The sequence below is a fragment of the Culex quinquefasciatus genome, chromosome 2, assembly GCF_015732765.1.
Source record: "Culex quinquefasciatus strain JHB chromosome 2, VPISU_Cqui_1.0_pri_paternal, whole genome shotgun sequence".
NCBI classification, from domain to species: Eukaryota; Metazoa; Arthropoda; class Insecta; order Diptera; family Culicidae; genus Culex; species Culex quinquefasciatus.
Window position 1 is genome coordinate 73,800,601 of NC_051862.1, and position 27,831 is coordinate 73,828,431.

The 27,831-nt window shown below is 43.5% G+C and overlaps 3 protein-coding genes across 3 annotated transcripts; 1 reads left to right on the plus strand and 2 right to left on the minus strand.

Moving 5' to 3' along the window:
* Positions 1-6,184: 6,184 nt before the first annotated feature.
* Positions 6,185-8,633, minus strand: LOC6051170 (HIG1 domain family member 1A, mitochondrial). The gene is made up of 3 exons (XM_038252452.1): positions 8,468-8,633; positions 7,806-8,156; positions 6,185-6,746 (listed from the first exon to the last, which is right to left on the minus strand). The coding sequence occupies exon 2, from the start codon at positions 8,122-8,124 to the stop codon at positions 7,855-7,857; it is 270 nt and encodes an 89-aa protein (XP_038108380.1). The 5' UTR covers positions 8,125-8,156; positions 8,468-8,633; the 3' UTR covers positions 6,185-6,746; positions 7,806-7,854.
* Positions 8,634-11,185: 2,552 nt separating this feature from the next.
* On the minus strand, positions 11,186-12,925 carry LOC6051171 (zinc finger protein 813). The gene is made up of 2 exons (XM_001867617.2): positions 12,770-12,925; positions 11,186-12,659 (listed from the first exon to the last, which is right to left on the minus strand). Exons 1-2 carry the CDS (start codon positions 12,787-12,789, stop codon positions 11,633-11,635), a joined length of 1,047 nt encoding a protein of 348 aa, XP_001867652.1. The 5' UTR covers positions 12,790-12,925; the 3' UTR covers positions 11,186-11,632.
* A 2,213-nt stretch (positions 12,926-15,138) lies between these two features.
* On the plus strand, positions 15,139-23,423 carry LOC6041632 (putative cell agglutination protein pfl5). Its single transcript, XM_038250430.1, has 16 exons — positions 15,139-15,273; positions 15,323-15,414; positions 16,034-16,086; positions 19,851-19,981; positions 20,045-20,345; positions 20,400-20,591; positions 20,646-20,852; positions 20,914-21,162; positions 21,217-21,423; positions 21,485-21,691; positions 21,753-21,908; positions 21,963-22,130; positions 22,192-22,398; positions 22,453-22,560; positions 22,615-22,943; positions 22,998-23,423. The coding sequence occupies exons 1-16, from the start codon at positions 15,139-15,141 to the stop codon at positions 23,391-23,393; spliced, it is 3,138 nt and encodes a 1,045-aa protein (XP_038106358.1). The 3' UTR covers positions 23,394-23,423.
* Positions 23,424-27,831: the final 4,408 nt, after the last annotated feature.

Here is a 27,831-nt window from a genome sequence, read left to right on the forward strand (position 1 = left end):
AACGAACGTACCATTAATGTTAACATGTTAAAGTTAATGTTAACATTTCATAGGTTGTCTTCCTAAGGTGTCTTGATAAGGCCCAGTTTGTGACGATACACTAACTTCCCTTTACTAAGCAATCGAATCCAGGCGCTTACGCACATTAACAAAACAAACGTTTGGTTTGGTATAACTCCGTTTAAAAGGGGTGTCAAACTAAAAAGTGACCCTGTTCGTTTGACAACAGTTGGTGTCAAACCATCGGGGTTTACGTGTAGTCACTTACCAAAACAAACATTTTTGAAAATAGTGTTAATATGTTGTAATAAGACTCTATTTTTACAAATAAGCATCAAAACAGCTCAAAAATCATCTAAAGTTGCATTAAACGTGATTTGTGAAGCTACCAGGAGTGAAATAATCCATTCAACTCAAATTTCGTAACTTTTGATAGTTTTTTTTTTTTTGCTTAAAATTATTTATTTGGCTTCTTGTTAATACATTTTTGGGCCAGGTTTAATCTTCTTAACTTCTTCTTCTTTTCCAGCAAGTTGTAGCAGTTTTTTGTATCTGCGTAAACAAAGCATGGTTCTTTCGTTATTTGAAGTGGATTTTTATTTTCGTTGCTGCTGTTGATTGCGGTGTATGGTGTTTGTGCTTCTTTTTCGTGTCTATCTTGGAACGATAGATCGGGTGCGTTATCGTTGTCAATCTTCTTTTCTGGTTCTGTTGTTTTCACGGTGTCGTCTTCGTCTTCTTCATCTGATCTGGTGCTGTTGCTGTCCATTTGTTTTGATGCGACGGTGCATTTTTGTCTTAATTTGTTCTTTATGAACAATGTACGCCGATAGACCCTCAATCTTGACGAATGAGGGTATCGGCTTTTTGATCTTCATCCGCACGACCCGCACCCCGTTCGGGATACCGGGGAAGAAGTCGCGCCATACCTCATTGTGGATTGAAGTTATCTCCCCGTATTGTTGTAGTTGATCCTCGATGAGATGATTTGGCATTCGAGGTGGCAAATCGTGGACTTTAACCTCAATAGTGCCATCCTCCACGTAGATCGGAATTAGGAACCGCTTCTTCTCATGCACAATGAAGTGCTTGGAATTGTGGTCCCTGGCGATGCGGAAAGCTTGTTCTGGCGTTGTTGTCTCGATGATGACCTGGTTCCTCGACACGTTCACCTGCAGGTTACGCACCGACGACAGGTCTAGTTTGACCTGCTGCTGCAGAAAGTTCTGGATTGTCCCCAATTCGGGAACCGCTGGCATGACATTAAAGTCAAAAACCAGGGAGTTCTGGCGAAAAGTTTTCATTTCGTTTGGCTTGCACTCGAACAATGAACGACCTTGGGCCGCAACCGGCTCACAGAAGAAAGCGAAAAGTTCACGAGCGCAAAATGCGACCGCTCTGGCTGAGTGTAGAATAGCGACTGAACTTTTGATAGTTTTTATAAGGCAGAAAAAGGGTGGTTCATTCTACCCCTTAGTGGATTTTAATTTAAAACTTCCACCATAAAGCTTTTACATGATTTGAAGGTTCCGTTGTTGTTTGTTTACCTTGGTAGTAACATCTAGTAACATTATAAGCATTGCACAAACTTGTTCAAACAATCCAACTTTTTAGAAAGCTTATTTAAGAACCTCGAAATAACCATTATTTGCGTGGTTTTGTCAATAAATTTACATTTTCGCTCATAATTCTAAAAATACAATGATTTCAAACGTCGTTTTTGGTATGGTGATGTTATTTGACGTCCTTTATAAGACCCTTGCCTTACAGTTGGTCTAAATCCATTCTAAAGCCCAAGGGTGCTAAAAATAAACATACAAATGTATTCTTTTAGCAAAATTATTAACAGAAAAGCGTCTAAAAAGTTAGCAGTAGTTCTTAATTATTTATTTGAAAAAAGGAGTATTGGATTAATCTTGGGAATTTCCGTCAGTTGGATTCTAGACTTTTTTATTAGATCTTACAACCAAATGTAAACATTGAGTGCATCCCGCTAACTCCAATGAACATTGACATTTTTTTATGGAGGCAGTGAAATAAATGAAATGAAATGAGGTGTGAAAGGGATACATTCAATGCACAGTGTTTCAGATCGCAAAATTAAGTTGAAAATTGATGTTCCGAAAAATTGTGAAGTTTTGGAGCTTTGGTTTCTTCAGAAGAGTTGTTGTAAATTAAAAGGGGCAACTTTTGGTTTGGTGGAAAATTAAGGTGGTTCGCGTTTAGGGGGATTTTGAAAGTCTAACTTCTCAGAAATATTTTTGTCTTCATGCATTTGAGCAAACATTAAAAAAATCAGTTTTGGAGCTTGGCAATTCAGGATTAAGTTTTAGAGAAAAGCGAGGGGCGCGACAATAGTAAGAAATTAAATTATTTAATTAATCAACGGCAGGAATTAAATACATTAACGATTGTTTACGGTCAAAACAACGCCACCTCTCCTTACACTACATTGATTTGACAGTTTGACACCGCGCGTGTTTGTTGTTGTGTTTGGCGCAAAAATTTGCGTCCTTGAAAAGCCGGGCGAGCAGATAAGTAGCGGCACGGACAAACCGGAAAAGTTCCGCAGCGCCATCCAGGGCAGTGACCAGGACGTACTAGGGACGATATCGAAGCTGGCCCAGCTGGAAGCGGCGCATTGAGATACACCTGGATGCTGCGTTTGCTGAAAAGTATCCGCGACTCCAATTCTTCCCATGGGCCACATATTTCGGCCAAAATGGTCCTATTTATTTGGTCTGGTTTCTTCGTCACCACTCCCGCCAAACAGCTGGGCATGTTCAACGAGACCCATCAGAAGTGGTTTTCCCCGATGTTGTCCCTACCGTTGCCACCCTCATCACCGCTGAGTCTATGACCTCCGTTAGTCCCGTGACGACCTCCATCAATGGTACTACCATGAGCCTGGTGGAAATTCAATCGCCGGTTGACGGTGATGAGGACTCTTCCCGGGAACGGAAAGTTTTGTAATTGTTCACGTGTTAATCAAAGTCCTTAGCTATCGGCAACTTGGCATCTTTATTCCAGACACTTCAAGAAATTACTATCTCAACATGGTTCCACCGACGGCTGTCGTCGGTTCCACAATTGATGCGATTCTTGTTGAAATAAATGAAACAACAAAGTTAAGTTATTTTATTTGTCTATATTCAATAAAATCTACAAAAAAGTCACCACCTAACGGAACTGAAGGCCATTTCGAATAACCAACCCTGATATATTAAAGCCTTTGTCACGCCCCTCGGAGAAAAGTGATATTCGGGGCACTTCTAGAGCTCAAAAAAACAAACGTTTTTATTTTTTGACAAGTCAATTTGGACTTTAAGGTAAAAAAAATTAAATTTAAAACTCAAATACCGTAAACTGGGGTGACTTTGATAGCCCGGGGTGACTTTGATAGGTTTTTCAAATGCCCGTCAAATTAATATTTAAACATTTTTGAGAATTTTGAGTATGTAAGCATTAAGGGAAAGCTTATTATCGAACATGAAAGTCCCTATGGGCATGCCCTACAAGGGGAACCATACTAAAACTTGATCCGAGAACTTTTTGAAAAACGTACCCACCCTAATGATTATCAACGCAGAAAAAGGCATTTAAAATTGTTCTCAGTTGATTAGACATCTATTTCCATTGAAATTTTGATATTTTTTTGAAAAAAATATTTTTTTGCCCCCTGATTTTTCGGACCAATTTTGAAGGGGGACAATTGATAATTGATAATTGACAAAGGGAGCGCGTGGTCGTAAAAAATATTCGGAGTGAAAAGTGTTTTTTTTTGTGAGCCTTTTGTTTCGCATTTTTGTCGTGAATTGTGATATAGTTTTCGATAAAAACGATCCGAGTTCGCTAGGTTTATCGCGTAACAAAATTATTTTGATTCATCAAGAACGTCGTGTGGTGCGCGAGTCTTTTTTGTGTTGAAAAGACCTTCCCATAGCTCCGTAGCTCGGAGGGCTCGACGTCGGTTGTTTGTGTGTTAAGCCCTCTCCATAGCATCGTAGCTCGAGAGGCAACGAAAATCAATACCTTATCTAGCTAACAGAAAGAAGATAGGAAGGCACTTGATGATTGAGTTCGTCGCGTCTATTCCGTAACAAAATCATGAACTAAATGATTATATAATTAAAAATTAGACTACGCTATCATTGCAGCATTGCGTTTAACACCTCATTTTATAAATAAATATTATTTGGTTTTATCTTTCCACAGCCGGCTGTCTAAGATTAAACCATTTCATTAAAAATTTAACAACAGTTAAACGCGAAATGTCTCATCCGCAGCAACCGATTGTTTGCCTTGAGAATAAAATATAATACCTTTCAACAAACACTATGATTTTGGGTCGCATCATCATCTTCTATGATGAATCCTGACTAAACACCCTATCCTACTAACCAATTTTCAGGTTCCTGGCGCTTGTGGGGTGTAAGCACAGAGTAAATCAGCTGCCCTAGTAGCAACCTGCGCTAACTAACATTCCCGTCCCTTAAAATCGAGATCTACAAACTGACATGGCGGGCGCCGTTGGTGGCCAATGACTGTTACCTATTCGCAACTGATCTTGTTCTGGAAATCATGGTGTTTTATCTTTTCAGCTCATTCATACATGCTGTTGATAAGGGAAATACCACTTGATAGTCGAAGCCTATGATCAGTAGTGCTGAAAGGATATTACGGTTCTGTTCAGCAACGGAGAAGGACAACCATGGGTGGTCTCTCATGCTCATGCTCATGCTCATTAAGGGAAAGCTTATTATCGAACATATATGCAAAAATGTGACTGTTACATTGGATGTATCAAAAATAGTGGCCAAATCAAATTTCTATCAATGTCACCCCGGGCTATCAAAGTCACCCCAGTTTACGGTATCTAGAAAAGGCGCAAGCCAAATTTTAAGCGCCAGGTTGCATTTGAAAGAAGAAATCCAGCACTACAAATCTTGCGAAAATCGCAGGGGTATTTCTCTTCAACCTCGAGATATCTTCATTTGAAAAAGTCTAATTTTCAAGGGAAACCCATATGGGACAACCCTAACGAAATTCTAAAATAGTCTAAATATATGTTTTTACATGTAGTTTTGCCCGCTGAAGCTAAAGCACTTTGAAATTAAATGTTAACAATCTGTTTATTTCTATCAATATTGTTACCATGCATACGAATGAGAAGAATACAATGAATTGAAGCATTGTAAAAGTGCTTAAATGTTGATGTTTATTGAATTTTGGTGACGTCAACAAAAGAAAATGTTATTATTTGAATTCATTTAAGTACTTGGTGACGAATGATCCAATCTCAATCAGTGGGCGCCAATTCTAAAAAGTTATACCTAAATACCTTCTTCATTCCAAAAATATTTTTTGCTACATAACTGGATAAAAAAAAAGTCCAATAAACCAAATTTTCAGTTTTTGCTTTTTGGGTGTTTTTTAATACCCAATGACTTAATGACTCAAGGCGGTTTTGAAAACACCCAACAAACAAAAACTGGAAATTTGGTTTATTGGACCTTTTCTAAAAAAAAAACTCGAGATAATAAGAATAGCAAACCAAGCCCGAAAATGCGGCTCTCGACTGACAAGTTACACGCTATTATGTCAGAATAAAAAACAATAACTTGCATGCATGGTGGACCCTACATCAACGTTCCTTTTATGTAATTCCACTGTATGGTTTGTCTCTCGAATGATAAGTATTTTGGTCTACTCTGTTACTTTCACAGAGAACTACTAAACTTGATAACGCGTTGGCATCACCAAACCACAACAACATAACGGTAACCAATTCAAATTTACTCCGATCGACGCCATAGTATCACAAACACTGAAGCGCCATCACGACGTCACCGATCGAGCACGTGCCTTTGGTCGCTAAAAATACTTGATGCCAAACTGTGTAGATGTGAGGGTGTTCCACCATACGAGCGAGCATGTATTGATGATCGACGGAAAATTTGCCAAGCAGCGATCAGTCTGAGCGTTCAGAGTGCGACGCAGGACGCTTGATCATCACGTAGACACGCTGGTGACGTGACGACGTGCGCATGTTGGCGTCGTCTCTGTTGCCAGCTGGTTCGTGATTACGCGCGCGTTCTACAACGCTTCTCACTTTTGGGGACGGAGGTTAGTCAAGGGTCGAACTCCTTCTATATGAAAGAGTCATAAAACAATATTTGCTTGATTGTGCTTGTTTAGATAGGACTTTTCTGTCTGGTTTTATTGTTGATCTTTTTCATTCAGATGTTTCGCTTCACTTTTTGTCACATTATAATATCGATAAAATATATTAAGCGCTAATTGATGCACTAACACGAATCACTTTTTTTTTTCGTCCACTCATCGTGAGGTCAACATGAAACTTTTATGTACACAGAACGAAAAATTTTCTGCTGAATCATCGTGACTCTTCCGTCGACTTCCTTTCCGCTCGCGATACTAGCAATAATTTTCGTTTCACTTTTCGCTTGCCATTCCGCAAGTTTCGCACCTTCCGACACACTAATCCCGTTTTTGTTGCCAACAAACCAATCACAGCGAGGTTGAGATTTTGCGGACAGTCCGGCCATCCGGTCGTTTCCGGAGCATCCTGCAAGGTTTGATCCAGTCCCGGTGGCTTTCCAAAGGGCGACAGCCGGAAAGCCGGAACGATCGTCGGGTGCCCGGAGCAGGGGGTAGGGCGTCGATTTGAGCGACAATAAATATATGAAATTCTGCTAACATGGGCGATTAATACTTATTTACAGCTGAAATTGAGAGGGGGAGGAAGAGTAGAAACTGTTGAATGAAAAGGTTTTTTTTTCTGGAACGATGGCATGCCATGCAGTTATAGTCAATGGAAAAAAAAATATTTTCGGTAATTTTCACACCTTGTTTGTTTTTTTTTTTTTTTTTTTCAGTATGTGACTTTGATTTCGCAATATTTTGAAATTTGACTCCTGCAAGACAGTTTTTTTTTTTGGGGTTTGAATATTTAAGGGATGTTTTGTGTTTTGTTTTCCTATATTTTAGTTTGCGTTCTATTTTCGAAAACGTTACTTAATCCACCATATGATGCCTTCCTCATTTGTTTATTGGTGCTGCCGGATCTTTTCAGGGAGAGATCCGGAAAAAATACAGCAGCAATTTGTATTGATTTGACGTTAGCTGAGGGTGCCGCAAAGTTTGGTTATGTTCTGCTTACAAAAGACAATAACAATATTTGACCTTAAAAAATAATACACTTTTTAAGCCAAATCTAACGATCGATAAGTTTTTGGAATTTTTGACGTGACTAATGATTTGTTTGTGGGTTAAGTAAAAGATGGAATAATTAAATAAAAAAAACAGTAAGTCGGTGCCTCTGTGCTCTCATGTATTAATCTTGCTAGTTTTGCTATCTAGTTTAGCATAGGAGAGCACAAAGGCATCGAAGTGAAGTTCAAAATTTACGCGGTCGTGGAAAGTTTTAAGTAAACTTATCTAAGATTTTAGTCTGGACCTACAGACCTTAAGCAGTCTCTCTTACAGACTACCTGGGACAGCGATTCTCAACGGGGGTACCGGGCCTACTTGATTTACATAGCAGGAGGTACCAGCCTAGAAGAAGGTTGAGAATCGCTGGCCTAGGGGAAAGGGACTGGCCGATGCAAATTAAATCGAAAATGTGAAATAAATTTGCTATTTATTTCATCGCTGACCGGATTTAATTTTAAATCTAAAACCGCTCGATGCATTGACGTGCAACTCTTATCAGTGCCATCATTCCAACAAGCTAAAAAAAAGTCCCCGATCAATCACAAAAACGTAGCCATAAACCCACTCACCTATCAATGACTTAATTCCTAATCTGCACTCCCACAGACATCCGCCTTCCTATTTGTCCTCCTTCTTGTTGAAGATGTACTCGTTGGCCATCGTGTACGCCAATCCCAACGAGAGCGCTGCCACCACCGTCCCCTGGGCGGCCACTCGCAGCTGCATCAGGAACACCGACGTTGACATCGCACCACGGTTCTTGTACTTGTACGCGCCGATCCCACACACAATGGCCAGTCCGGCCAGTCCAATCGGCATGAACGGGGATTCACGGGCCTTACGAGCCAACTTGTCACCACTGCCTTCCTCCATATGTGGACTACCCATCTTGCCTAACTTCAGTTGACTGATGAACGTAACTAGAACGATTACACAAAAAGTCACAACCGATCAGTGCGAGGATCTACGACGGAATGATGCTCCGGTTTGGAGTGAAGATCCCCAAGAAGTTGAGCCCCCCCTTCCACCTGAGCATAAACCGTGTGACGACACACATACACCGAACGCGTGACACCCCTCACAGTCTACGCGTCTTGCCCCCGTTCAAGGTCAGCAGATCACCACCCAACAAACCCCGATGGATTTCAGGGTCGTTACATCACTCATTCTAGCAACCTGCTGACCCAGAACTAGATCTTCCCTTACTTACTAGGAGGTCCCAGCAGCTTACCTGACGAGTGGCACGCTCCTCCGATCAAAGTAGCCCGTTCCGGAGATGGATGGGCCTACGTGCAGCGCGAAAAGTGATGCAATTCGAATGGGAAAGCAAAACTTTTCCTTCCTCTTGGCGCTCTGACACTGACAGCTATGCTGCCTTTCGATGGGTTTTGAGAGGGTGAGACTGGGAGTAGCAAGACGGAACGGGGAACCGCTTGTGTGCGAATGCTTGATGGGCACTCTTTCTCTCTCGATTGCGACTCTCTCTCATAAAATCAGCTGTGAGAGACGCGTCGATAGTGACAGAAGTGAGACAGGGAGGCCAGATATTAGTGGTTTGAATGTCTGACTTTTTTTTAGTTAGACCACGTTAGACGTCGTTGGTTAGACCTTATCAAATAAGTTGGTTTTCTGTGAAAATCAAATCAAATCGGCTCTAGGCGTTCGAAGACTTGAATGGTGAGACAATCACAAACTCTTATACAACGACGATCGTGATTCAACCTCTACTTATTTCATGTTCTTTTTTGTTCTTTAATGACCGATTCAAATGTATTAGATTTTCTCATTATTTTTTTTAGTTTAAATGTAATTTTCTAAATAAAAAATATCATTTAATAAAGTTTAAGTATCGATGTAGTTTATATGCGGTATCATGCCAATTTTGCAAAACAACATAATAATAATAGACCAAATACCAATAACAAAGCTTGAGAGAATATGAAACCTTGGTCTGTTTGATTCAGTTTAGATTCGTTTCCATGTTTGTTTGTTTAAATAATTTTCATGCAACTTGCACTGCAACAAAAGCTTAAAAATGCTTTTTAACTTAATTTATGAAATAATGCTTGGGCGCAAAATGTTAATTTGTAAATATTCGTTTTAGCAATAAATCATAAAAAAAATTTCTTAAAGTTTTTAAAGGTGGCTTTTACAATTGTACAAATAAAAACAAAGGGCTGTTTGACCCAACAATAGCCTCATATTGCCGGGCACGAGAAACCAAAGGGGAAACAATCATCGCTTAATTCTAGCACAGTACCTTTATTGGTGCGATGTCTTTTTCTCCAGCTGCGTAATGTTTGGTGATACCAGCACAAAATATCCTTTTATTGTCACAATCTTCCTCAGTTTCCATACCATAACATACTAATCAGCATAGCGCAACAGGTACGCGTGCTGTTGCAAAAGACACTTCCATCTTTCTCGTTCTTGGACTGCTACACTCCAATTTCCCAGGTTACAGATCTTCAGGATATCACCATTCACTTGATCTCCCCACCGTGCGCGCGGTTTCCCTGCTCTTCTGCCTATGCCGCGACCCGAAATCTGACAGACTGGCTCTCATCCATACGGGCGACATGGCCGGCCCACCCGAGTGGTGGCGATGGTCGGTTCTCCAAGAAACGCGTGCAGTTCGTGGTTCATGCGTCTTCGCCACACTCCTCCAAACACCTGCACTCCACCGTAGATCGTTCGTAGCACCTTCCAGGTATCGTGGCCATAGAGTACTACCGGTCTAATCAGTGTTTTGTACATCGTCAGCTTCGTGCGGCGTTGCCATCGATCCGAAGTGAGGGTTTTCCGTAATCCGAAGTACGCACGATTCCCAGCAAAAATACGAGTCCGGATCTCTTTGCTGGTGTCGTTGTCGGCGGTTAGCAGCGATCCCAAGTACACAAACTCGCTCACCTCCTCCAACACCCCACAGCTAGTGGGGTGAAACCTGGGGGGCCGACGCGGGAGGCCGTGTTCATGCCAAGTCCTACACGCCTTGCAATGTCAATGTCATCGGCAAAAGCAAGCGACTCTTCGAACAATGCCCTCAAGGACGATGTTGAACAGCGCAAAGGATAAGCCATCATCTTGCCGGATTGATTTCACGATGGAACCGGATTGATGGAATCGACTGAAGGCGCTGTTACACTACGGCAAACAAACAAAATCGCAGTTTTGGCCGAGTTTGGCAAACTGTCAAACACGAAAAAGTGCGAGTTTGTTTGCGGTAGTGTAATGGCTCCTTAAGTAACACGTTCCGGGGACGGTTGTTACCGTGACGTAACTGCACAGCGCGATTAACCGACGGAATCCGACGAATGCGTCAATATTACGGATTCTCCGACCGAGAGACTCTTTTTGCCAGTTGCGACTTTTACTTTTTTTGTTTCAATTCCACTTGCAATCCGATATTTACACAATCCGACCAAAAATCTGTCCTCGCGTTTCGGGGCCGGAACTTTTCGCGACCAAAATCAACGAGAGCGACTAACACTGACTGAAACTTCCGCGAGCATAAATCACCAGCATAAGAAAGGGAACATCAAAATGGCTGCCGAAACGGCTCACATCTCGCGAAAGCTTTCTTGTTATGCGCACGACATAAACTCATAAATCTAACCCTTGGAGAAGCACGTCCATGAAAAAAATATTGGAGATGACAATTTTAGAAGTTTTTAAAATTAAATGAATAATATTTTGTTTTTTTTTGTTCAGAAAAAGTTTTCCCAAAACGCGTCAAACCGAAAAAAAAGAATCATTTTCGTTTCCAGTTCTTACTCACAGTTGCTAAAAGCTTCCAAGAGCTTCGCGGACTAGTATTTTCTTAGTCTGTTGGGAAGTTCTAGGTCATTTGGGGACAACTTTCATTAAAGAACTCAGAACACAGCTTAAGAACGTCGAGAACTAACAGGCTTGCTGATTGATTTTCTCGACTGAAATGAAAAGGCCCAGATTATCACTCAGAAAGTTTTTACTGATGTAGTTTTTATTTAAACAATAGGGTGTTGTACAGACAGTTTGCCTACAATTAATTCGAACTTCAAATCATTCAATGATACAGAGACCACCGGGGAATCGCTCCAGAGCAGACGGATGTTGTCAATGGAGGCACGATTGCTTGTAAATTGTGTGTCATTTTGTATCCACGATCATAAAACATAATAATACGTTGCAATTTCCGTTTGAAGCGATTTCGAAATCTTAAAAAAATATCTCAACCAATCTATGAGGTTGAAAACTGCAATGGAAATAATAGTTTCAAATTCCCTTTTTAAAAAAATCGCCCTCTGATTGCACAAAATCCGTCGCCGCCGGCCGCGATCGTCTACTTCCGTTTCTTGCCACGAAGCGACGCAGCCGCCACCGTGCCGGACTCGACGGCCGTCACGTTCAGCTGGTCTCACATCTTGATGTCCTCGGGCGGTTCGTGGAAGAGGCGCAGATGTTTGGTGAGGTCACGCTGCCGGGTGAAGACGCGCGAGCAAAACTCGCAGTGAAAGATCTCCGACACGGAGGCAGTCGCGTTCGGGCCGTGAAAGCGCTCCTGGTGCTTCTGGTAGTCGCGCCGTTCGCTGAACTTGGCCCCGCACTCGACGCAGCTGAACGGGAGCGAGAGGGTGTGCAGACGGAGGTGCTTTTTGAGATTTTTGTCCGTCGTGTAGGGCTTTTTACAGATGGGGCATTTGACGCCGCCGGATTCGACGATCTTTTGATACTGGGTGCTGCGCACTTTCGGGGGCGTCGAACCGTCGTTGGAGGCGATCGTGGCGGAGTTGGTTGTTCCGTTGCTCGAGTGGTGCTGGCGCTTGGAAGAGGTCGCCGGCAGATCCAGCATGTTGACCAGCTCTTCCGGCAGGCGTTCCACGGGCAGAACGTGCTTGAACTCGGTGTCAATGTCTATCCGGGACTCGGTTTTGGTCACGTGACCGGCGGTCGCTTCGTTATGGCTGCGGACCATGGCCCGGGTCGGGTCGGTGGCCGCGTGTGACCGGTCGCGGGGATCTACGTTCGTCAACCGGAACTCGTACCCGAGCGCCGGTTGCATCAACGGGTACAGCGGGTACCCAAATCGCCGGTCGTCCATCTGGTTGGGAGCGTTGTTTTCGTGGTTCGTTTGCTGCTGCTGCTGTTGCTGCCCCGCCGGAGGATGATCCTTCCTTCCGTTTCCCTCCGAACGCTTCTGCTTAATCACCCAGTCACTCTTCCGGCAACGATCACAAAAACGCTGAAACTCCTCCAAGGTAAGCGTGCATTTCCAGCAGATGGCACAGGTAAAGTCCTCCTGGTAGCTAATCTGAACCCCGGTCCACTGGTAGACCTGCTGGATCAGCTTCTGGTTGTGGTTGTGTGTCCCAAGCGGAAAAATCGGCACTACTTTCGTCTGCGAAAAACACAACCGGCAGTAGGTAGCGGGATTATTCGTTGGCCTGCAAAACAAAAAAAAAAACACACAAAAACCCCGACCCCGCGGGATCCAAATCAGTTCGCATCGATTCCCATCCGTAAGCCGTTCCGGGTTTGCGTACAGGTAACTTACACATCGCCCACAGTTTGCATTGCCGATGCGAATTCCGTCGTCGTCGCCGTCGTCACCGCTGCCTGCCGGACCGGAAGTTGCCCCCGATTGCGCTTCAATTGGTTTCACCTGTTTTGTGGTGAAAATTATGCTGTAAACACAGAACTCGCTTGGCTTTTTTTCTCGCAAAGATGCCGCAGGATTCAACTTTCTACTTTTTCCACCGCAGTTCGTTTTGATGGCTGTCAGAGAGATGGCTTGGCAAGCTTTTTTTATGATTGCGAGAAGAGGGTGACAGAACTTTGTTCCCACGGAGTGCAAACAAGAGCGAGAGAGGGAGTGGAGCTTTTTTAAGGTGAGGGTGGGGAGATGTGAGCCGATATGGTTGTTTTCGTTGGATGGCAGTAGGGTGCCCAAAAAAGAAATTATGAAACGATTTGTTATTTGTTGTTATTTGCTACCAATAAAAAAGTTTATTCAATGTTCAATTTTTTATGAAGCTGTAAAACTTTGTGTTTAATTCTTCTTTGACTAAATGAGCCGGAGCAAGGAGTGAAACTTTCAAATGAAGTTTAATTCCATGTTGCACCTTTAACACTTCGATTAAAATATATCGACTCCAACATTTCAAAAAGCACCATGCACAAACCGTACGTTTTGAGAAAAACGCATTTGAATGTTGAGCATAATTTTTTATGTTCCCATTTTAATACACTCAACCCCCGGTGGTTGGTCACTTTTTCGTTTGACACTTTTTTAGTTTGTACAGTCATCCCACATATTCGGAACACCCACAAATTCGGAACACTTTTGTGATAATTTGTCAATAGCATGACAAAAGAAGCTTTTCTGTCGACCCTACACTGAAATTAAAGTCTCGATAGATTCTATATGCAAACTGCATATACATCATTTTTTAAACTGTGCAATAACATCCATTAGATAGCTTCTTGAAACTCAAATGCCCAAATATAATTTTAAATAGCAATCGCAATACATTTTATATGCGTATTTCACATACCCGGATTCGACTTCTGCTTGGTAGAAAGTATTGTTTTTGCAAATAAACTTTGTGAGCTCTGCATATAATCTGTATGCGCGAGATATTATAGAAATTATTTTGATAACCAATATTATTGTCTCATGTAATTGTTGTGAGCCCCGCATATAAGTTGCAAATGCGAACCTGCATGTTTTTTTGCAGTGTGCTTTTTTTCATACTATTTATATGCAGTGCTCACGACGCCCATGGAAAATGCGAATGTTTGACAATGCTGCGCTGCATCATGCTGCATGCAGTTTTATGATTTCAAATATGGCGTCATTAAAAGAAATTTGTTGCAGCTTAAACCTTCCGGAACAATTTCAAGGAGTTTTTGAAGGTAATTTAAGTGTTTTTTATCAATTTATATGCTTTATTGTTTGAATAATGGTGCATTTGAATAATTGAGTAAACATTTAAATAGTTTTAGTACTTTGAACATGTGCACTAAAATGAGTTTAAGCAGTTTGATGTTGACCTTGGATCCGGTTTCGGAAGCAACTTTAATCCATTTCCAGGAGTTGGACACTCAGCACGCTGTGCGTGCACGGCGTTTTACAAACTGCGCACACTTCTGGCACTCTCGCGCACCTTCGTGCACCATCGCGCACCATTTTGACGTAACGACGAGCGTAACGAATCAGAGAAAGAATTTGGATAACATGGCAACACTTCTAGAAATGTCATGTTCAACTTTGTTTGCAAACAAACTAAGGAAAAATCCATCGAGAAATTAAAAGTGCAACATGGAGTTAAACTTTCTGTCAAGCTTCTGTGAAGTTTACCATGACAGTTTCGATAGTTTAACTCCATGTTACCGGCTCACATCTCTCTTTTTAATTTCTCGATTGAATTTTCAAAGACTTTTTTTTATTTGTCTTCAAAACCTAAGTTAAATCAAAATTTTTATCATAATTTTACTTAAAACTGGTCAACATATAAAAAAAAGGTTTATTCCGTTTTCAAGACGTTGTTCCGGCTACTCTACTTGACGATTCTGGAGCGCAAAGAGCCGCCTTTCGCCCGGTTCCTCCATCAAACCTTGCCCAAATATCGCTCATCCATCGTCACTTTAAATCGACATCTAACTGATCCGAACAACAGCCTTGCCGGATCTGCCGCCACCAACGACGTCGCAGGTGACCAAACGTGGTTCAACGTCGTCGGTTCAACGTTGAAGACTATCACACAACTTGTTGAAGCTGCGGAGCAGGCAAACAAATTGTTGGCGCTCGGAGTGGTCCTTTTGGCCCGGCTACCGCTTTCTTGCGGAAGAGTCCGGGAATTTGCATCCAACGGTGGCAAAGGAGGTCGAGGCGAAACTACAGAACTCACTGTGTCGCGAACGATGAAGATTCTCGGGAACAGCATGAAACGGATGAAGAATTTTATAAGGCCGAAGCGGGAAACGGTCAAGAGTGTGGAAAACTATCTGAAACCTAGTCTGAGACTGTACCGGAGAGAGAACCACTGTGACCTGCTGGTCCTTGGATGGAGATTGCGTGGGTTCTTTGATTGCGTACTGGTTAAAGAAGCGGGCTCGGAATGGATTGAACGTGGTCGTGGTGGAGAAGAATGCGACCTACCAGGAAGCATCCACTTGTCGGTCGGTTGGTAGTTCGAGGTAGCTATTTTCGATTGTGGAAAACATCCGTATGTGTTTGTACGGGGCGCTATATTAAGGAACATCTGGGAGAGGACATGAGAGGTTAATATCACCCTGTACGGATATCTGATGTTGGCCTCGGAGCAAAGAGCGTTACAGTTGCAGGAAAACTCCAAACTGCTAACACTCTCGGCGCAAAGAATTAGATTAGGCTGCTGGTAGGATACGAAATAACCCACATTAACTCAGTGCGGACGTTACGCATCGGCGGCCGTTACTGATCGTGTGGTCCGCCCTAGAACCGCCCTGGCGGACCGAGGGCGGGCCGCCTGGGCGGTTGAAATTTGACATTTGAAATTTTTCAATTTCGTCCGCCCTCCATCCGCCTTGGCGTGCCATGAGCGCATCGCCTGGGCGGTTCAAACTGATCGCTGAAATGTTTCAATATCGTTCGCCTTTCAATCGCCGCGGCGAGCCAAAGGCTGATTGCCGTGGCGGTTTGCCTCTGAAGGAATTTATTTCGAATTTGACATTTCAGTCAGTGTTCAACGAGCTTCGGTGGGTGTTGTTATTTAATCGGCGGCTACTGATTTTCGTTGTTAACTTTGTGTTGGGAGAAGTGTTGTGTTGTTTAGATTGTTTACTTATGTAAACAAACAGTTGAAAGTGCGTTTGAAATAGTGATTGAAGGTTGTTTTGCAAGAATAATCGTTATTGTTGGTGTAATTTATGTGACACCCTTATAAATATTGTTGGCAGATGTGCAATCATTTGGAATACTTAGAATTTGATATGTTTCATTGTTGTTATGATTTGATTTATTCTTTTTGTATGTTTGTATGGAAATTTGGCGTACATTTTGGTAAAAGTATATCTTTCCCAGGAAACCTCTTGAAGAGTATCGAGGTGGCATTTACAAAGCGGATTTTGTGCCAATGTTTACTCAATTAATGTTAATGTTTTTGTGTGAATGTTAACACTCCAAAGGTTGCGGGTTCAGTGCCAGCAGTGGAGGCAATTAGTGGTGCAGAAGCGATTTTTGTCTTTGTTTTGTTTGACGTTTTTTAGGTGTGCATGATGCAGGACGTGGGTAGGAAGTAATTTCAATTATTTTCAATTATCAGTTAAGCGGCAACAATATCATTTAAAATGTGTTTAATTTTTTTTAAAGCTTCTTGGATCATTTATAAATGAACTGCTTATATGTATTTATCTATTCTTCATTTGATTTATTTGAATGTTTATATCATTCCTATTCCTTGTCCTTTTTTCTACCATTCCTCCATACCATATATGATTAAATTTCATGAACTAACGACGATTACTGAAATAGCAATGGAACCATCTGAAATTTTTTTCTTTAAAATATAATTATCTTTCTTCCAGCTTCCGGGAATCTTCTTCAATTATAATGCCTACATTTATCTATTCACTAGATGATTTATTTAAATGTTTATATCCTTCCTTATCCTATTCCTTTTCTTTCAGCAATGGAACCATCTGGAGCATTTGTCTGTTTAATTATAGTTGTTGTTTTTGCAGCTTCCCGGAATCATCTTTAAAATTACTGCTTATTTGTATTTATCTTTTCACTGTAAGATTTATTTTTATATTCATATCTACCATTCCCCATACAATATATGATCAAATTGAATGACAAGAAAGGGCATGGGGTGTAATCTACTAGGATACTTTCTTCGGATTAGCTGCGCTTGTGTTTGATTAGATTAGAGTATGAATTGTTAACATTCAATACGTTGACTGTTTATATGTAAGTACCAATAATACATGAACATTTTAAATAATTTAGTTTTTAAGAATTAGTTAAAGAATTATTTTTATTTGCAGGAAATGGAAAATCTTCGCAACAAGTTTGCTTATCAATATATTATTTTGTTTCATTATTTTTTTCATCATTTCACCTCAGTGAACTAACAACGCACGTAAGATGTATTGAGAACAACATTATGTTGGAAATTATGTTTTTTTCATATTTTTGTTTTATTTCTAAATTTCAGCACACATGAATCTACAAAGATCTGCATTTCTATATAGGCACTTTGTGTTTTTTCAGTTTTAGATGAACTTAAAAAAACACTATCAGAATCCTGAAGGAACCTGAACGGGTATTCTGCTTGGGCTGATGAAATATGTATGAATGGCGAATCGAGGGCGGGCCAAGGCGGTTGGGGCATTTTGGGCGGATGAACTTTATATAGGGGGCGGATCGGGGCGAGCCGCTGGCGGACCAACCTATAGGGGCGGCTGAACCGTATATGAAAGGCGCATCAAGGGCGAGCCAAAGCGGTTGGGGCTTTTGGGCGGATGAACTTTATATAGGGGCGGATCAGGGCGACCCGCTGGCGGACCAACCTACAGGGGCGGCTGAACCGTATATGAGAGGCGCATCAAGGGCGAGCCAAGGCGGTTGGGGCTTTTTGGGCGGATGAATTTTATATGGGGGGCGTATCAAGGGCGACTCGCTGGCGAATCAACCTACAGGGGCGGCTGAACCGTATATGAGAGGCGCATCAAGGGCGAGTCAAGGCGGTTGGGGTTTTTTGGGCGGATGAATTTTATATGGGGGCGTATCAAGGGCGACCCGCTGGCGAACCAACCTACAGGGGCGGCTGAACCGTATATGAGAGGCGCATCAAGGGCGAGCCAAAGCGGTTGGGGCTTTTTGGGCGGATGAATTTTATATGGGAGGCGTATCGAGGGCGACCCGCTGGCGGACCAACCTACAAGGGCGGCTGAACCGTATATGAAAGGCGCATCAAGGGCGAGCCAAGGCGGTTGGGGCTTTTGGGCGGATGAACTTTATATAGGGGCGGATCGGGGGCGAGCCACTGGCGGACCATCTTACAGGGGCGGACGAACCGTATATGAAAGGCGGGTCGAGGGCGAGCCACGGCGGTTGGGGCTTTTTAGGCGGATGAACTTTCTATGGAAGGCGTATCGAGGGCGACCCGCTGGCGGACCATCCTATAGGGGCGGTTGAACCATACAAAACGGCGTATGTAGGGCGGATGAACGGCGGGTGAAACATTTCAAGGCAAACCTGGGCGACCCGGGGCGAGTCGCTGGCGGACCAACGTCACGATAAAAAAATTGATCGTGCGCCAAATTGTTGCAAATTTTATCCGCCTGCGGGTCGCCCGTGGTCCGCCAAATCAAACGCTGGCGGATCGCCAGAGCGGTTTGGCGGTCCGCCAGCGAACCGCCGGCGGGCTGCCCAGTCAATGTGGGAAGCGGCGCTGTGCAGTGGTCCGTTTCGACGATGACGGCGAGATTTTATGGTGAAGAACCTGCTTGGAAAGTGACCCTTTTTTTGCAGCCAAAAAATCATGTTAGGGGGGAGTGGGTTGGCACAATCCTTCGTGCTGATATTTTCTGGTTTTCTGCAAACTAACAATCTTTGCAGGAGTTTTTGCTTGATCCGAAAAATCACAATAAAAAAAATCGTGCTACTTGTGGGTTGATTTTCTTCCTATTTAATGATACAAATAAATAACTGGTTTTGGATTTTGTTACCTTTTGTTTTCAAATTCTTTATTTGTTTATTCGTCCTTCTACTTTCTAGATGCCCAATGGTCCGAGAAGATGCTGCTCTTCTCCTTAACCGGTGGCAGCACCATCCTGAACGGTTCGTCATCGGCACCCTTTTCGTCCGTCTTGCTGCTGCTGTTCTCGGCGCGTTTAACCATTTTTGCCACTGACAGCCGTCTCATTCGATTTTGCGGCGGATGATAACTTTCTTGCTGCCACTGCCCTTCTTAGCCTTGCACTTCTCGTCCCCGGTTCCCTAACGTTGTCGCAGGCAGCCAATTTTCCATCGACGGGACCCGGAAAAGAATTTGCTCGAATCAGTGCTGGCGACGATGTTAGCTTCAGCGCTGAAGTCGTGGCCACCGCTACCGTACCAATTGTAGGATAGCGGTTCCACTAAAGAACGGAAATTAACCGCCGGCATTGATGCCGCCACTCCACTCCACTCCAGAAATTCCTTGAACGCCCAAAAAACGACGATGAATCACCGGAATCTGCGCTGCTTTAAACTTGACGCCTTCAGACCGTTTTCATACCGCGTTTGTTGGTAAACAACTTTGAAATTGACATTTCAAACCGAAGTGATGCCAGTTTTGCGAAAATGAGCTATGACAGTTCCGCAAGCGTGAATTGTGTGCGCGCACATCGCCAGCACCCACGAACACCGCGGTGCACCCATTTCACACTTGAACACAAACGGTTTTCCGAAAACGGTGCGGAAAGTCTAACCCCTTGTCCATTTCCGTTATTTTTTCTGTACTACACAAAAGTGGTTCGAGTTCCGGTTTAATCTTGTCTTTTTTATGCTCAGAACCGTTTAGTCAAAACTACAAAACATTCAGATTGTATTCTTCCCGACAACATCCGGATTGCAGCTACCTGATTTCTTTTTCTTCTTCTTTTAGATCTCGAGTACACGGAAGATTCGTTTTTCGTTATAACGAAAGATCAACTCGAAGAAGATCTTCGAAACGCAGCTTTCGAGTGTGACGTGGAGGAGCTGTTCCAGCGGATTATCAGTTGGAGGAAGGCGAAGGTGATTATAATAAATCTAGTGCATATTTTTATTACTTTTCTTATTTTTTTCTATTTTACACAGGGAGCAGATCTTTTCACCTTTGAGGCTATCGATTTTTACGACGATTCCGAACAAGACGATTTTTTTGCGACCGGAAACACATCAAGTTTTCCAGATGAAAACGACCAAACCACAGCATCAGCGGTTGAAGCCGTAACTCACGGCAGTACGAACATCACGATCCCGAACACCATTTCCCAGGTCGAGCCGAGCGTGCCCGCTTCTGGTGGTCTCAACAAGATCACATCCGCCGTCCAGCCGAGAGAATCCGCTCCAGGAGGATTGCATCAAACCGCAGCATCGAGCGTGACCGCCGCTGGAGGTTGTAAAAGCTGTTTTTAGAGAAGACAATTTTATTTATACTAATTTCTTCCAGGTGTGACTAGCTTTATCTCTGCGCCAGCGTTTCGACCCGGAGCTGACATCAGTACAAACACTCCGTTCATCGTTCACGAGATTCAGCCGAGTGTTATCGCTTCTGGAGGTCTCAACCAGACCGCATCATCGACCGTGTCCGCTGCTGGAGGTCTTAATCAGACCATATCATCGAGCGTGACCACCGCTGGAGGTTGTAAAAGCTGTTCGTAGAGAAGACTATTTTATTTATAATAATTTCTTCCAGGTGTGACTAGCTACATCTCCGCGCCAGCGTTTCAACCCGGAGCTGACATCAGTACAAACACTCCGTTCATCGTTCACGAGATTCAGCCGAGTGTTATCGCTTCTGGAGGTCTCAACCAGACCGCATCATCGAGCATTTCCACCGTCCAGCCGAGCGAATCCGCTTCAGGGGAATTGCATCAATCTGCATCATCGACCGTGTCCGGAGGTTCTTGAAGCTGTCCCTGGAGATCTTAGAGAACTTTTTTACTTATACTAATTTCTTCCAGGTGTAACTAGCTTCATCTCTGCGCCAGCGTTTCGCCCTGGAACCCACGGCAGTACGAACCACACGATCCCGAACGCTATTTCCCAGGTCGAGCCGAGAGTGTCCGCTTCTGGCGGTCTCAACAAGATCACATCCGCCGACCAGCCGAGCGTATCCGCTCCAGAAGGATTGCATCAAACCGCAACATCGACCGTGTCCGCTGCTGGAGGTCTTAACCAGACCATATCATCGAGCGTGACCACCGCTGGAGGTTGTAAAAGCTGTTCGTAGAGAAGACTATTTTATTTATACTAATTTCTTCCAGGTGTGACTAGCTACATCTCCGCGCCAGCGTTTCAACCCGGAGCTGACATCAGTACAAACACTCCGTTCATTGTTCACGAGATTCAGCCGAGTGTTATCGCTTCTGGAGGTCTCAACCAGACCGCATCATCGAGCATTTCCACCGTCCAGCCGAGCGAATCCGCTTCAGGGGAATTGCATCAATCTGCATCATCGACCGTGTCCGGAGGTTCTTGAAGCTGTCCCTGGAGATCTTAGAGAACTTTTTTACTTATACTAATTTCTTCCAGGTGTAACTAGCTTCATCTCTGCGCCAGCGTTTCGCCCTGGAACCCACGGCAGTACGAACCACACGATCCCGAACGCTATTTCCCAGGTCGAGCCGAGAGTGTCCGCTTCTGGCGGTCTCAACAAGATCACATCCGCCGACCAGCCGAGCGTGTCCGCTCCAGAAGGATTGCATCAAACCGCATCATCGAGCGTGACCGCCGCTGGAGGTTCTCGAAGCTGTTTCTGGAGATCTTAGAGAACTTTTTTACTTATACTAATTTCTTCCAGGTGTAACTAGCTTCATCTCTGCGCCAGCGTTTCGACCCGAAACCCACGGTAGTACGAACATCACGATCCCGAACGCCGTTTTCAAGGTCGAGCCGAGCGTGCCCGCCTCTGGAGGTCTCAACCAGACCGCATCATCAACCGTGACCGCCGCTGGAGGTTGTAAAAGCTGTTTTTAGAGAAGACAATTTTATTTATACTAATTTCTTCCAGGTGTGACTAGCTATATCTCCGCGCCAGCGTTTCAACCCGGTGCTCACATCAGTACAAATACTCCGTTCATCGTTCACGAGATTCAGCCGAGTTGCACCGTCCAGCCGAGCGAATTCGCTTCAGGGGGATTGCATCAATCCGCATCATCGACCGTGCCCGCTTCTGGAGGTTCTTGAAGCTGTTCCTGGAGATCTTAGAGAACTTTTTTACTTATACTTATTTCTTCCAGGTGTAACTAGCTTCATCTCTGCGCCAGCGTTTCGCCCTGGAACCCACGGCAGTACGAACCACACGATCCCGAACACCATTTCCCAGGTCGAGCCGAGCGTGCCCGCTTCTGGTGGTCTCAACAAGATCACATCCGCCGTCCAGCCGAGCGTGTCCGCTCCAGAAGGATTGCATCAAACCGCATCATCGAGCGTGACCGCCGCTGGAGGTTGTAAAAGCTGTTTTTAGAGAAGACAATTTTATTTATACTTATTTCTTCCAGGTGTGACTAGCTATATCTCCGCGCCAGCGTTTCAACCCGGAACCCATAGCAGTACGAACATCCCGTTCGCTATTTACGAGGTCCAGCCGAGAGTGTCCACTTCTGGAGGTTGTGGAACCTGTTCTCAGATAGAGCTATTTTATTTATACTAATTTCTTCCAGGTGTAACTAGCTTCATCTCTGCACCAGCGTTTCAACCCGGAAACCACGGCAACACGAACATTCCTTTCACCGTTTTCGAGGTCCAGCCAAGCGTGTCCGGTTCCGGTGCTTTGTTCGGTCCTAGTGCTTTAGAGGAACTGCTGAAACAGACCGAAACGGGGAAGCAGTTGATAAAACGGGCCGCGAGAGCTCCATTTACCAAAGAAAGCCAACGGGAATTGGTAGACATAATAGCAGAACATCACAACAGCCAAGGATCGAAGGCAACGGAGGAAAATTTGGAGCAGTACGCCTCGGCAGTAGCTCTTTTATTTGATAAGGAAGAAAAGGTAAACATAACGAATTAACTGCATTTAATTTATCTAACCAAACAAAAATTTCAGGATATCTACTACACCAAGAGAGGTGGCGGGAAGCGGAACCCAGGGGGTAAAATTTACAACAGAATACACAATCAGAAGCAGGCTAAAAAGAGGCGGGACAACTTAGAGGAAGCTCACGTGTCTCAAGAGAACCAAGCACCCGAAGGAGATCCAGTATGCCAAGAGGCCATCGAATGGCTCCGGCTCAACGTTAATCCATGGTCCGTTACCCTAGACAAATGGAAATCTTCGTTTGGTTATCGGCGCAAAAGCTTGCAAGATCCAAAGTGTGCACGAGAATGTGTCGACCAATTTCGACACTATTCGGAGCAATATGGTTATCAGTTGGTGGGTACCGTTTGTCTGAACGATTCATGTGACCACCACTACACACTCAATCGCGAGTACCGTAGGTAGAAAGTCATGAGGCAGGATAGGGATGCGTTTCTGTTTTATATCTGCAACGAAAGTATCTTTTCTCTCAGAAAGAATCGCGCAGAAAAAAAAGTTACTTTTGCTAGCTAGAGAATTCTGCACAACTCGGTCCTAATTCCCTAATTCCGTCAAATTTGCCATTTCTCACTTGGGAAAGAACCGGTAAAGAAAAATTTCAAATGGCCAGCAGTGGCTCGAAAGCATACTAGAGAGGGTGAAGAAAAGCCCCAAGAAATCGTTCCCTCTTCTTTGATCTGCTGTTCGTAGAGTCATTTCTTGACCTCTTTTCTTGGACCTAACTTATGTCGTCTGTTGTGTGCGTGCACTAGGGTGTCCAAAAAAAATTAAAAGTTGTCAAATCTTTGGTGTGTCAACGATGTGTTCTACGTGCCCGAGCTTCGATGCAACCTGTTTTCTGTTTGGCGGCTTAAAGACGTTGAGATGGCTGTAAAGTTCGTCGGTGGAAAGGAGTCCATCGAGAAGGGAGAGCGTGTGGTCGGCAGTGGACGCCGATCTGGACAGCTGTACGCGTTGGACGTTTTTCGGCGAGAAGGTGCTGTTGGCGGTGGCATCCATGCTACTGCGATGATGGCTTGGAAGCCGACACCGCAAAGCCGCTTGAGCCAAGACAAGGGACCTGTTGATGAAGAATCGGTTGAGGAGGAGACCGCTGCTGATGTTCCAGATGGTGAGAGCGTACAAGAGCTCACCACTTGTCTGGCTGGCCGACAGTTCGGCGTTGCGAAGCTGACGGAAGACAAGGACGAGGAAGGACATCCCGGAGCGCTCCATTCGCAACCAGAACGTGGCCACTGCCTAGCAGAAGGGTCCACGAGGCGCAGCGAACGGAAACGCTAAACCTCGGGTAAGTCCCTTGACTGTTGCATGCTATTTGGCAGAAGTACTGCTGGTGGACAATTCACAGATTTCACTGAGGGCACTGACGACGAAGTGTTGACCTTTGCACTGAACACAGAGGCAGTTGCGAAGAACTTGAAATCGGCAGATGGCTCGAAGCGGCGTTCTGGCTTGATCCACTGGATCCCCATCGTCGTTTGGCAGATTTTTTTGTTCGAGAAAGACGAGACCGGCAACGTGGACCGGTTCAATTTGCACTTGGTGGAGAAAAGCTGTTCACAAGGACTTGGCTTCGATTATGAAGGAACGAACGCATCGGTGACCAAAATCCTGTTTCCTGTTTGTGTTGGCGAATTATGTAGCGTTCCGGTCAGTTTGGATTGTGCGTTTGAGCGGGGATGTTAGATGGCAACCGTCAATCCGCAACCTGGCAACGTTGATCAACGATCAACAGATCGTAGTAACCGAGGTAGTAACCTTGTGTTACGTCAACAGATCGTAGTAACCTTGTGTTAGATTCAACTAAACATTTTTATTTCATTCTAAAACCTGCTACAATAAAGATCGTTCTTTAAAGAAGCTTCGCCTTTCAGTAAAATGGTAAAGTTGTCCAAATTTAGTGAGCACAGTAATGGCCTATCTACAATCACTTAGCTTAGAATATCTAAGTAAAGTAGTTACTTAGGAAAGTACGCAACTTACGGCCGTCATCCACAATCAACTTAGAAATTTTGCTGGGCTGATATACGTTGCTATGCAGTTGTTTGTTTACCTTTGATATTGAAACGTCAACTTACCGTAGATTTTGAAATTTTTCAAACCATACGTCAGTTTCTAATTTGATTACTTTTCCATTGTAGAAGCTCGGCTTCATTTCCATTGATTCAAATTCCTAAGCTAAGTGAAATTTTCTAAGCTAAGTGATTGTAGATAGGCCATAACTTTCAGTTCCTTTTGGGGTCCTAAACTGCCGTTCTACGCATAATTCGATGCCAACATTTCAAAAAGCATCATGTATTAATAATTTCAAGAAAAATTAGAATCCTGCGCTTCAATTAATCGCCGCAGAAAGATACCGTCGCAATGGAAAAACCTATGGAGAGAGCAAGAGAGTAGGCTTAGACAAAAAAAAAACATGTTGATTGTCAATCTGAAAAAAATCGTAGGGAATGTTGGTGCTGGCTGTCGATTGCTTGTTAATTTTAGCAGACTGATGTTTGGTGACGGAATCTGAGGTGCTGCGTTCTTCACGGCCGGCTCAGTGGCATCCGTACCGGTACCGGAATCTGCGACCTTCGCGATAAGCTGTACCGAAACCTCCAATGGAGGGAATGCGGACGTTGTTGGTTTTGTCGGGCAGGCTCCCCCTCGTTGGAGAACCTGCTGCCCTGAGGTTAAGGCGCCTGATTTTATTGGCACTAAAAGGCGCAAGACGACGGGGAAAATGGAACTAAACATGTACAGAAACATGGTTCCACGCCAACTACAAAAGCCAACCAGAGAACGGACCACCGGAAGATCCAGATTTGTTGAATTTTCATCAAGTTTATTTTTACGAAAACTGATTCATGTAATAAAAAAAATCCATAAGAATGGAACTTCAACACGGGTTTTAAGATCTCCGGTGGCCACATCTAGAACCGTATTGTGGAAACAGTATAAACTGATCATGCAACGTATAGATGTCTCTAGCAAGTCTAGTGTAATTTCGTCTTCTGGACAAGTTTTCCATGTTCCCCGGTGGCCACATCCGGTTTCTCAAGTGTAACAAAGTCCCCTCTAACCATACCACCCCCAACCCCACCCCCTTGCTATGTTACATTATAAAAGAACACCAGCGGTTGGCCGGTCTTCTGGGCTGGATGCAGCGGTTCTATGGCCTTCACGGTGGGCTTGGTGTTTTTTTAGCTTCGTCCCTGGCTAGATGAACGCACAGCGTTCCTGGCTTCTTCGGGCAGATATCTTCGGAGTTGAATTGGCAGCCCTAGCATCGGGTGGTCCGGGTGTGGGCTCGAACGGCGAATGCAAGTGCCGCCGATTCACCAACGAGGGACAATTCAGCCCGACAAAGCCATCACCACCCACAGTGCGTCCATACGACACGATACGAAGACCGAGGATCGCCATGCCTGCCCCAAAGGCCACGGAACCGTTGCATCCGGCGAAATTCCTGATCATGATTTTCTAAACCTTTGTAAATTGACAGCAATCGAAAATGAAAATCAACACGGTTGCTGCGATGAATTTGAAAAACGCTTGCGCTCGTATCTTTGAGACCCCTACAAGAAAATCACCAAAACTGATTTTTTCTCAATACGCGCAATACACACCACCCTTTTTGAGAAAAACGCATTTGAATGTTGAGCATCCATTTCCAATTCCTATTTTAATAAATATAAAAGCAAAATAAACTGTTCCAATGATAACAAACGATGGAAAACGTTACTTTTATTGATACTTGATCATCCAAATTCAATAAAACATTATTTCCGTAATTTTATTTGAGAAAAACAAACATAATTTCTTTTGAAATCACCAACCCTGCTGTCATTGAGGGGGACGCTTTGTTATGATTTGTTTTTCTTCGCCGAATGTACATGGCGTTTTTTATGATGCTTTTTTTTCGTCGTGAGGTTCATGTAGTCTTTTGTTTGACAGGTTGACAGGGCTATATAAACAGGGACTGCTGATGGCAGAGATTTTGTTTATGTTACTTTATTTCAAATCATGATTAAACAGACTTTACTGAAGTAACTTTTGCTCATTTTTGGTGGAGAGGTAGCTTATTAGGAGTACTTTCAGAATATGCAATAACCCAGAAAGTGTCAAAATGTGCATGATGCCTTTTGAAATGTTACCGTCGAATTGTCTCATGTTCAAAAAAGTGCAATTGGGTCCTAAAATGAAGCTTAGATTGCTGATATTATTGTTTACAGCGATAAAGCTTATTTTTCTGAGTACAATGACTCTTTGTACGAGCACAAAGAGTTTAAAATGGATTTTTAAATCAATTTTGAAAAATTAACCTCGCGGTCCTTCTTGACAGAAAAGCTCCTACTTGACAGCTCGTTCCAAGGGGATCATAGTTGATCCATCGAAAAAATGTTGTCTTGTCAAAAAAAAATTTTGCATTAAAATGAAAAAAAGTGATAAAATTAATGTAACTAGTTCTACTAGCAGTGAAACCCCTAGCTGTGTAAATCAACTGCAACAAATTCCAATATTAGATTCACTTAATTCGATCGATAACCCACCAAGACCTGCTTCAAACCACAACCAAAATTTGTCACAGTCGCTTAATGATATTAGTCAAGCAGCATTATCTTTTACGCTAAATCTACATAGTAATTCTAACATAACTAGAAGTGATGTGTATTACGTACAACAATCTGTAGAGACTCTTAACACTCAAATAGCCGATAACATTCTCAAACTTGAACCTCACATAAATGATGCGCAAATTAAATTTGAACTAAGGCAATATTTGTTAAAAATGCGAACAATGTTTAATTTTATTGGAAGTGACCATAAGTTATTCAATTATTTAATCGATCGAAACTTG